The 12,008-nt window shown below is 41.3% G+C and overlaps 1 protein-coding gene across 3 annotated transcripts in view; it reads left to right on the plus strand.

The window, feature by feature from the left end:
• EXO1 (exonuclease 1) overlaps positions 1-12,008 on the plus strand; it is a 41,077-nt gene that overhangs the window by 1,003 nt on the left and 28,066 nt on the right. For all 3 annotated transcript variants that reach the window (XM_021064445.2, XM_003130555.7, XM_084979270.1), the window contains exons 3-7: positions 887-1,060; positions 1,836-1,955; positions 6,839-6,962; positions 8,404-8,541; positions 9,709-9,921. In XM_021064445.2, the coding sequence (XP_020920104.2) occupies positions 900-1,060; positions 1,836-1,955; positions 6,839-6,962; positions 8,404-8,541; positions 9,709-9,921 (756 nt within the window). In that variant the 5' untranslated portion in view covers positions 887-899. The remainder of the gene's footprint in view (positions 1-886; positions 1,061-1,835; positions 1,956-6,838; positions 6,963-8,403; positions 8,542-9,708; positions 9,922-12,008) is intronic.

Below are 12,008 nucleotides of genomic sequence, written 5' to 3' on the forward strand. Positions count from 1 at the left end.
CAAACTTAATGTCTGATAGGAGAGAGTTATGTTAAGAAATACGCAGTGTCTGCCACTTTCACTTTTTTTTTTTTTTTTTTTGCTTTTTAGGACAGCACCTGCAGCTTATGGAAGTTCCCAGGCTAGGAATCGAATCAGAGCTGCAGCTGCCGGCCTGTGCCACTGTCACAGCAATGCCAGATCCAAGTTGATTCTGCAACCTACATCACAGCTCACGGCAACACTGGATCCCCAACCCACTGAGAGAGGCCAGGGATTGAACCCGTGTCCTCATGAATACTAGTTGGATTCATTTCTGCTGCACCAGGATGGGATTCTCCTGCTTTTGTTTTTTATTATGGGGAGTTGGAGATGGGGAGGATTGTGGCATCTTCAGGTTTCTGTGTGGAAAGGGCTTGGTGCTACAACCTGGATGGAAGTGGGTGGGGAATTAAAGCGTTTATTGTGCAGCTGTTTTTTCACAGCAGGCACAGTTTCATATTATTTTGCCTGGAGCTTGCAGAGTCTGATGGAGGTGCCTCCGGGCACCACCACTGCTGATTCACAGAATGGTCATTACTTGGAATAAAGCATCCCGATAATAGTAAATTTTCAGGCCTGAAAAAAGTATAGCTTATGGAGTTCTCCTGTGGCGCACCAGGTCAAGGATCTGGTGCCGTCACTGCAGCTGCCAAGGTCACTGCTGTGGCATGGGTTTGATCTCGGGGCCTAAAAAGCAAAAATAAATAAATAAATAAAATAAACTGCATTGATTCTCAAATATCTAAACAACAGCAGCTGCTGTTTCAGTTTCCAAGCTCTCTTTCTTTATTTTTCAAAAATTTGGGGGTAAATATAATTTGCTTTAAATATTGCTGCTTTCCCTTTCTCTTTTCACATCCTCTAGTTAACTTGGCACTATGGGGATCCAAGGATTACTGCAGTTTATCAAAGAAGCTTCTGAACCTGTCCACGTGAGGAAGTATAAAGGTCAGGTAGTAGCTGTGGATACATACTGCTGGCTTCACAAAGGAGCTGTTGCTTGTGCTGAAAAACTAGCCAAAGGCGAGCCTACCGATAAGTAAGTTTGAACCTTGTATTAATTCTTTGCCAACTAAGAACAAGATTTATAATGAAGACTAATTCTTCAGTGGGATCATTCTCATTCAATGCCAGGTTTATCACAAAGGGAGAGTGTGTGCTTTAGGATATTGCCAAATCAGGAAATATTTCCTTCTGTGATACAGGCCCGGTTTGCAGTCTTTCTCATAAGCCAGAGTATTAGGACACTAGTGGGCAAAGACCAGACTGTCTCCTTTATTCTTTATCTAAGATTACCCTTGTCACAATTGCCTAAAAATCTGTGACGATGTCAGACTCCCACTTTCTTGGGTACAGTCAATGCACTGCTAAACCCTGTTAACAAAGCAAGGCAGTTGCTTCTAAGGGACAAGGTGAGTTCTGATCCTTTTACTTTACTTGAGGCTAAAAAACGTGGCCATGTTGACATCCAGTCCTGATTCTGTGACCTTATGTGATGCAAGGCAAATATTCTGTTTATATTTTAAATAGGAACAATAGAAAAACAAGCGAGCATAACATAGTTGGGGACAGAGATTTTCCACAGAGATTTGGACACTTGTGTATTTTCTTTTTAGCAATATATCATTTATCTTCTAGTGGAAAGGCCCACAGATCTTAGTATGATTGACTTAAGCACAATGGATAATGATCTTTTTGGTTGCAGAAGATGGGGTTGGGGTGGAGGGTGTGGGATGGAGAGCAGAGGAGAAGTCATTGTCGAAAGGTGAATATATGTTTTTCTTTATTCCTTAAATGTTTTTCTTCATTTTTAGGTATGTAGGATTTTGTATGAAATTTGTAAATATGTTACTGTCTCATGGGATCAAGCCTATCCTGGTATTTGATGGATGTACTCTACCTTCTAAAAAGGAAGTGGAGAAGTCCAGAAGAGAGTAAGTTGATTCTCTAACTTTACTTGAAGGTCTAACACTGTGCTCTATATGATAGAAATTTCTTGTGATTTTTGTTTGTGGCACGAACAGAGCACCCTAACGTTCCATGTGTGCTAGAAAGGAATGTGTGTTCTTCAGTTACTGAGTGGAAGGTTTCCTGTCTGTCCAGGAAATCAAGCTTATTGACCGTAGTGCTCAAATCTTCCATAGCCTTATCAGGGATAAGGATTTTTTGGTGGGGTTTTTTGCTTGTTTGTTTATATGTCTACTTAATCCAGCAGTTACTGAGAAAAGTATGTTCAAATTTCACCGTGATAGTGGAATTGTCATTTATCTTGTGGTTCTGTCCATTTTTTGCTTCCTTTCTTTTGAAGCTATTTTATGGGTTACATTCACGTTCAGAATTTGGTGTATTTTGGTGGCAAATTGAAACAATATGTAGTGACTTTTCATCTCTGTGCTTTTTGTTCTAAAATTTATTCTGTCATATTATTCTAACAACTTCTTTTGTACGTTCCTCGTATCTTTATTTTCATTTTTACTATGTCAGTGGTTTCAGGTTTGTTTCTTATAAAGAAGACATCAGTAATTTTTTTGGTATTCATTCTGTCAATCTTCATCATTTTTTAAAATAGACTAATTTTATTCTTTTTACAGTGATCATTAATTTCTAATACATAGCTTCTACCTTGCTTAACTTCTGGGTTGATTGTTTTGTAACATTATTTCTTATTTCTAGTTGAAAAGTGAGTCTCTTGAGCAGGTGGTGAAAAGTTGGACAGCTGCATGTAAATCAATGAAGTTACAATGTAGGCAATCAATTAAGGAGAAAATAGGCAAAATATTCACCGATAAATCGTACCAGTGTTTTCTTAGGTCAGACTCCTAAGACGATAGAAATAAAAGCAAAAATAAACGTATGTGACCTGATCAAACTTATAAGCCTTTGTACAACAAAGGAAACCATAAAAAAATGAAAGACAACCTACAGACGAGGAGAAAATATTTGTAAATGATGCAACCCACAAGAGCTTAATTTCCAAAATATACGCATAGCTCATACAGATCAATATCAAAAAGACAAACAACCCAATCCAAAAATGGACAGAAGACCTAAACAGAATTTCTCCAAAGACATACAGATGCCTGACAGGCACATGAAAAGATGTTCCACATGGCTAATTATTAGAGAAATGCAAATCAAAACTACAATGAGGGAACACCTCACGCCAGTCAGAATGGCCATCATTAAAAAGTCTACAGGAAGTGCCTAACCAGGCACAGCAGGTTAAGGATCCATTGTTGTCACTGCAGCAGCTCAGGTCCTGCTGTGACACAGGTTTAGTCCCTGGCCAGGAACTTCCCCATGCTGTGGTTGTGGCAAAAAAAAAAAAAAAGTCTACAAATAACAGATACTAGAGAGGGTGTATAGAAAGGGGAACCTCCTGCACCATTGGTGGGAATGTAAATTGGTGCCGCTACTGTGGAAAACAGTGTAGATGTTCCTTGGAAAACTAAACTTAGAGTTACCATATGATCCAGCAATCTCATTTCCGGGCATATATCCCGACACAACTATAATTCAAAAAGATACATGTACCCTCTGTTCATCACAGCACTATTCACAATAGCCAAGACATGGAAACAACCCAAATGTCCATTAACAGATGAGTGGATAAAGAAGATGTGATTCATATACACAACGAAATACTACTTGGCCACAAAAAAGAATGAAATAATGCCATTTGCAGCAACATGGCTGTACCTAGAGATTATCATACCAAGTGAAGTAAGTCAGAAAGAGAAAGGCACATACCATGAGATATCCCTTTTATGTAGACTCTAAAATGTGACATAATGAACTTATTTACAAAACAAACAAACTCACAGAAATAGAGATCAGACTCATAGTTGTCAAGGGAGCATGGGATGGGGGAGAGAGGGATTGGGAGTTTGAGATTAGCAAATGTGAACTATTATAAATAGAATGGGTTAACAGTGTCTTACTGTATAGCACAGAGAACTAAATGCAATATCCTGTGATAAACCATAATGGAAAAGAATATGAAAAAGAATGTTTGTGTGTATAACTTTGTTTTACAGCAGAAATTAACATAACATGGTAAATCAACTATGCTTCAGTAAAATAAATTTTTAAAAATAATTACAAAAAAGAAACGTGATATACTGTATTTCTGGTTTTTTAGCAGTTATACTAGAAATTTTATCGTTCACATTTAACTTAACAAAATCTAGTAATTTTACAGTAAACATTCGAAGGATTTTCTGTATTTTAATGAACGATCTATTTTACCACTTTCATCTGTTCTTGTTTTCACCCTGTGTTAGTTTTTATGTCCAGGAGTCACTGTCCTGTATAGGAAAACCCCTGGGCTTAGCTGTTAAAGGGAGTGTGAGTTAGCACAGAATGGAAGTAAACCTCATTGAGGGAGCATTGTGTAAGAGGTCCTCCTTGCCCAGTTTTGCCGTCTCTGACCCTAGAAGAGGGCTCCGCAGGTCTAGATTTTTCAGTCGAGCTGAACTTTGTGGGCTCTGGTTTTTTCTTTCTTTCTTTCTTTTTTTAAAGTATGGTTGACTTGAAGTGCTGTGAGGGCTCTGATTCTTGGACACTAGTCGGGTTCTGCTGAGCTATAACAGGAACTCCCTGCGGTTGTGATTCTTTTCTTTTCTTTTCTTTTTTTTTTTTAGGGCCACCCTCAAGGCACATGGTGGTTCCCAGGCTAGGGGTTGAATCGGAGCTGTAGCCGCTGGCCTATGCCACAGCCACAGCAACGCCAGATTGAATCCACGTCTGTGGACCTACACCACAACTCATGGCAACATTGGATCCTTAACCCACTGAGCAAGGCCAGGGATCAAACCCTCATCCTCATGGATCCTAGGTGGGTTTGTTAACTACTGATGGGAACTCCCCTAGGGCTCTGATTCTTAAAGTCAGAACTTCTATAAAGTTTATTAAAGGATTAACTAAGACCTTCTGAGCCCACAATGTAATAGGAATAATATACAGTTTACTGAAAATACTTTTAATAAAAAATTAGTTCCAGTTTAGTTCTAAAAGGATTAGTGACACCCTAAACCAGTATGATTAGGGACTAGTCCATGCCACATCCCATTTGGGTGCCCCCACCATGTTTTTTTGTTTGTTTTGTCTTTTTAGGGCCATACCCTCAGCATATGGAAGATCCCAGGCCAGGGGTCTAATCGGAGCTGTAGCCGCTGGCCTACGCCACAGCCAGAGCAATGTGGGATCCAAGCCACGTCTTCGACCTACACCACAGCTCAGGGCAACACCAGATCCTTAACCCATGTAGCGAGGCCAGGGATCGAACCCGAAACCTCATGGTTCCTAGTTGGATTTGTTTCTGCTGCACCACCACAGCAACTCCCCCACCATGTTTTTAATTCTAATCCAGTTATTTTCTCTTGCTGACTTTTGAGAACAGCCAAAAAATGTTTTAGCTGTCTGTCTCTGACCTGAATGTTCTTTCGGACTTAACTCCTGTAGGATCAGCTTTCTTTGTGCCTTTGTAGCAGTGGGAGGGGCATTTAAAATCCTTTTCTGCGAAGTCTCATCTCTGGAGCTCAGTTTAAAAGTGGAACTAGGAAATGTGTCTATATGTGAATACACACATGTACTTAAAGATAAAAACCTCATGAGTTCAGACTGATAACTTCAAATTCAAGACTACAGGGTTTTGGAGTTCCTGTTGTGGCTCAGAGGGTTTAAAGGACCCGACTAGGATCCATAAGGCTGTGGATTTGATATCTGGCCTCGCCCAGTGGGTTAAGGGATCTGGCGTTGCCGTGAGCTGTGCCTTAGATTGCAGATGTGGCTCAGATCCCACGTTGCTGTGGTTGTGACGCAGGCTGGCAGCCGTAGCTCTGATTCAACCCCTAGCCTGGGAACTTCCATATGCTGCAGATACAGCCGTAAAAAGGAAGGAAAAAAAAAAAAAAAGACCGCAGAGTTTTTTTACTGAACTTTTTCTGTATTGTGTCCATAGCTCCTTTCTGTCATACTGAGAATCCTTGTTTTCAAGGATACAGGGATGATAAAGTTAGACTATCTTATAACTTTATCTCACGTTATACTTAACAGTAGACGCAGAATAAAACACTAGTACCACCACTACCAATATGATTATTGAAAACAGTTAAAATTTATTTTTCTTTCTTTGGCATGTGCACTCTCTCTCCCTGTTTAAGAAATAGTGGTACGACATTGTCAGGGCACATAGCTTCTGCTCTTTCCCTGTCTAACCCTTATTTATTTAGTCTTGTGTCTACAAATTACCATTTAGCTGATGGTTAACTGTCCTTATATCAACGTCTCCCATGTTATTTTGGTTTTGTCCTCCAGTAGAAGAGAAGCTCCCAGAAAACCGTAAACCTCAAGTTCCTACTTTATTGATAAAGCTTCACTCTTTATACTGGAATGTTGGTTTTGATAGTGTAAAAGTCTTGCCTCACATTTTCTTAAACTTCTCCATTCCTCCCTTATCTTTTTTTTTTTTTCTTTTTTCTTTTTTCCTTTTTTTTTTTTTTTTTGTCTTTTTGTCTTTTTAGGGCCGTGCGCACGGCATATGGAGGTTCCCAGGCTGGGGGTCTAATCAGAGCTGTAGCCACTGGCCTACACCACAGCTCACGACAACGCCAGATACTTAACCCGCTGAGCGAGGCCAGGGATCGAACCCACATCCTCATGGATGCTACTCCAATTTGTTTCCACTGCGCCACAACAGGTATTCCTGGTGTGTACTTTCAAATGAGTCAAACATGTTTTCTTCTAGGAAAGTTTCTTGAATTATGTGTTTATCATAGTTTCTTGGGTCTGCCGCTCACCATTTTTTCTCTTGCAGGAGAAGACAAGCCAATCTTCTTAAGGGAAAGCAGCTTCTTCGTGAGGGGAAGGTCTCAGAAGCCAGAGAATGTTTTACCCGTTCTATCAACATCACACATGCTATGGCCCACAGCGTAATTAAAGTGAGCTGAATAAGAAAACAAGCCAAAGTCATCAATGTCTGGGTTCATTTCAGCTGGTTATACGTTTTTTGTTGATGGAGGACAAGGGAATAGAGGGCAGAAAATTATTCTAGGTCTAACTTTCAGGAAAGCTGGGCATCGGGAAGAAGGGAGCAGTATCTACTAGTAGAAGAAAGGAGCCCAACAATTTGCACAGGAGAAACCTGAGGAATAAGTGAAGCTCTCCCTTTTTATTTTATTTATTTATTTATTTATTTTGCTTTTTAGGGCCATACCTGCAGCATATGGAAATTCCCATGCTACGGGTTGAATCTGAGCTGCAGCCACTGGCCTACATCACAGCCACAGCAACGCAGGATCCTAGCTGTGTCTAACCTACTCCACAGCTCACGGCAATGCTGGATCCTTAACCCACTGAGCGAGGCCAGGGATCGAACCCTCATCCTCATGGATGCTGGTTGGGTTCGTTAACCACTGAGCCACGATGTGGAACTCTGAAGCTGTCCCTTTTTAGATGATTCAAATGTGCTCCTTAGAGACGGAAGGGACAAATTCCTGGGGGTTCAATCCTAACCCATTCACTCTCATACTATAACCTTTCTTCTGGAATGACAGTCAGAGGTCTGTTCAGCTAGCCTGGCCAACTCAGGAACTCTGCAGACTTAATCTGCTTGCTCTGCTTCTGCTTAGAAGCTTCTTTCCTTATTCTCATAAATCTTTTTTTTTTTTTTTTTTTTTTGTCTTTTTTCTATTTTTTTGGGCTGCTCCCACGGCATATAGAGGTTCCCAGGCTAGGGGTCCAATCGGAGCTGTAGCCACTGGCCTACGCGAGAGCCACAGCAACGCGGGATCCGAGCCGCGTCTGCAACCTACATCACAGCTCTCGGCAACGCCAATTGTTAACCCACTGAGCAAGGGCAGGGACCGAACCCGCAACCTCATGGTTCCTAGTCGGAATTGTTAACCACTGCGCCATGACGGGAACTCCCTATTCTCATAAATCTTAATTAGTGTTGACATATCCACAATCCCAGCACACACTTCTTCCTTTTCAGGCTGTTTCAACTGCTTGGTAAACAACGGGAGGATAAACAGTGATTTGAGTCTGTCGTTCCATCAGTATGGTGTCAGACTTTTGTGCTGTGACAGTATTCTTTTTGGAGCATAACCATTCGAAAGATGGTAGTTTTCTTTCATTTGAAACATGCGTTACAGCTTCGAGTTCCCTTCCACCCCCAAATATGCAGCCTTTTTCCTAATTTATAAATTTAATTATTCATGGATATATGCTCATACTAAAAGGAAAAATACATGCTTCACAGGAAGTGATTTCTGAAAATAATATGAGCGTGTCCACGTTGAGGCGGGTAATAAAAGGGGTTTGAAACAGGAAGTTGTTGGGTGCTCTCCAAATGCTCTTCTGACTGATCCTTCCTCACAGGCTGCTCGGGCTCAGGGTGTAGACTGTTTGGTGGCTCCGTACGAGGCGGATGCGCAGCTGGCTTACCTTAACAAGGCTGGTATTGTACAGGCTATCATTACAGAGGACTCTGATCTCCTGGCCTTCGGATGTAAAAAGGTACCTAACCACAGCTCCTCCATGCTGTTTCTTTCTATGTGGACAGAAATAGTGTAAATAAAAGAGCCAAAGGCTTCCTCTCCAGCAATAATTATTTTATTTAATACCTGCAATGCCTGTCTACTTACAGTGTTAATAATTATTTAAAATGAAAGGTTTTTGCAGCTTGACATTTGTGTAATCTGGACTATTTTTCAGAGCAAGCCCATAAAGTTAGAGGGTTTTGTTGTTTTCTCCAAATTCTTTAGTGGAATGTAGTCTCGTTTTTTAACACTGATAACTCCTATGCTTTATATTTTGCTGTTAGGTGAATAAGCTAACTTATCTACTAATGGAATGCTCTGCAGTTATTTAGACCTACATATAAAACTGTTTAAAGGGACATTTCATTATGATAAGTTGTAAAACTATTAAGTGATCTCATTTTTGTTAATATCTGTTATTTATGTTATCTGTGAATTTCATAGATGACTAGAAAGGATCTGTGAAAAGATTAGTGCTGGGAGCAGTGATAGATGAGAGATTTGGGACAACTTTGTTTTCTTCTTCCTCAGTTCCTATGTTTTCCAAATTTTCTTCAGTGGCCATGTATTACTTTAAGAAAAAGGGTTACTTGAAAGTATAAAAGTAGAAGGTAAGGAAAAAAATGCTTTTTGTATGAATTGCTATTTGACCTGTAATGTTAAGTAGGAAGTAAAGAGGGCCTTTTTTTCTTTCTTTTTCTTGCTTTTTAGGGCTGCACCAGCACATATGGAGGTTCCCAGGCTAGGGGTTGAATCGGAGCTGCAGCTGCCAGCCTACACCACAGCTCAGGGCAACATCAGATCCTCAATCCACTGAGCGAGGCGAGGGATCAAACCCCCAACCTCATGGTTCCTAGTCAGATTCGTTTCTGCTGTACCACGACGGGAAGTCCTGGAGGGTCTTCTTGATAACCAGTCAGGACAGTTGAGTTCTGGTGTATGACCTTGTCTGCCATAGCCTTAGCTTCAATTTAACTTATTTGCAAATTTCACAGTAATTAACTGGCCTACTTATTTCTCTTCTCAGTTATGTTCTTAGAAAGTCATGTTCAAGAAAGCATTCTTAGAAGTACTGCAATGGATTAGATAATGAAAAATAAAAAGTGGCTCTTATAGTTGTTAACAATTTCCCTTCCTTTTGAAGGTGATTTTAAAAATGGACCAGTTTGGAAATGGACTAGAAGTTGATCAGGCTCGGCTGGGAAAGTGCAAACAGCTCGGGGATGTATTTACAGAGGAGAAGTTCCGCTATATGTGCATTCTATCAGGCTGTGACTATCTCTCCTCACTGCGTGGGATTGGATTAGCCAAGGCCTGCAAAGTACTGAGACTAGCCAACAATCCAGATATTGTAAAGGTAAGAGTGATTTAACATGTCATATTCAGTTTTTGAAGCAGCTCGTAGCCCCACTCAGAATATGAATCTTAAATATTCTATTATATCCATAGTCAATATTGTGACATTGAAACAATGACCGAAATACTAGAACCATGCCTGCAGCAGAGGACAAAAAACTAGTAGTAATTTTAAAGTTGTTTAGATACTTATTTGGCCACACTCACTGCATGTGGAAGTTCTCAGACCAGGGATTGAACCTGTGCCATAGCAGTGGCCCAAGCCACAGCAGTGACAAGGTCAGATCCCTAACCTAATGTACCACGAGGGAACTCCCTAGTAGTAATTTTTTTTTTACTTTTTCTAGGGCTGCTCCCTTGGCATATGGAGGTTCCCAGGTTAGGGGTCCAATTGGAGCTGTAGCTGCCTGCCTACGCCACAGCCACAGCAGTGCAGGATCTGAGCGCGTCTTCGACCTACACCACAGTTCATGGCAATGCCGGATCCTTAACCCACTGAGCAAGGCTAGGGACTGAACCCGCAACCTCATGGTTCCTAGTCAGATTCGTTAACCACTGCGCCACGACGGGAACTCCTCTGTCTCCTAACCTTGAGATCTGTCTATCCCAGTATGCCACCCCAAGCCCCAAGCACTCACTCTCTGCACTCCTAGCATCAGAAAACACAAATTCTGCTCTGCAGAGTCTAAGGGCTTATGAGAACTACGTCGTCAAGGACGGTGGGGGTGGGAATGAGCTTCTTTACCTTAGTTTTTTAAGGTAAATATATTAGAGAAATATATGGCAGTGATAAATGGTGTCTCAGAGTTTTCTGGAAAATACGAGACACATGATACTGCATCAGAGCGTATGAAGTAGATACAAGAATCAAGTTACGCTCTCTTAAGCCACATTAAAGAGACTGACATAAATGTGCAATTCCTGTCATAAGTCTCATTCATTTTATAAGATGGCTACTTTGCATAAAAACGATGGTATTTATGTGAAATTGTAATGAAGTTATTATTAATTTTAAGTGAATTAACATTTTAATTTTTTTTTTTTTTTGTCTTTTTGTCTTTTGTCTTTTTGTTGTTGTTGTTGTTGTTGTTGCTATTTCTTGGGCCACTCCCGCGGCATATGGAGGTTCCCAGGCTAGCGGTTGAATCGGAGCTGTAGCCACCGGCCTACACCAGAGCCACAGCAACTCGGGATCCGAGCCGGGTCTGCAACCTACACCACAGCTCACGGCAATGCCGGATCGTTAACCCACTGAGCAAGGGCAGGGACTGAACCCGCAACCTCATGGTTCCTAGTCAGATTCGTTAACCACTGCGCCACGACGGGAACTCCCATTTTAATTTTTTTTGTTTCAATTTCTGACCCAGCAAATAACAACAGCTATATCCCATATTAAAAAAAAATACCACTAAGAGCTTTTAAGAGTGTAAAGGGATCCGGCGTTGCCGTGAGCTGTGGTGTAGGTTGCAGACGCGGCTCGGATCCCGCTTTGCTGTGGCTCTGGTGTAGGCCAGTGGCTACAGCTCCGATTAGACCCCTAGCCTGGGAACCTCCATATGCCGCGGGAGCGGCCCAAAGAAATAGCAAAAAGACAAAAAAAAAAAAAAGGAGACAGGGCCACATTTGGCAATAAACCAGCATCTACTAACTAGCCTATAACTCAAGGGTCACTTCAGTTCTCTGGGTCTTTCCGTCTTCATCCCTGAGTTTGATCTAAAAGACTTAAAACCCCGTCTAGCTTTAATCACCCATGACTCAAACAGGAGTTAGAATGTTGACTTCGTTTTTAAAATATGATTCAAAGGAGTTCCCATCTTGGCTCAGCGGAAACAAACCCAACTGGCATCCATAAGGACATGGGTTCGATCGCTGACCTTGCTTAGTGGGTTAAAGGATCCGGCATTGCCGTGAGCTGTGGTTTAGGTCGCAGACACAGCTTGGATCTGGCGTAGGCTGGCAGCTGCAGCTCCTCTTTGACCCCTAGCCTGGGAACTTCCACAGGCCATGGGGGTGGCCCTAAAAAGACAAAAAAGGTAGACAGATAGATATAAGCAATTAATTTTTCTGTCGCTCCTCATTCTCTAATGT

Source organism: Sus scrofa, chromosome 10 (genome assembly GCF_054392235.1).
Source record: "Sus scrofa isolate SSC_HxYL_T2T_F1_AM1 chromosome 10, Sscrofa_HxYL_maternal_Yorkshire_Landrace_v2.0, whole genome shotgun sequence".
NCBI classification, from domain to species: Eukaryota; Metazoa; Chordata; class Mammalia; order Artiodactyla; family Suidae; genus Sus; species Sus scrofa.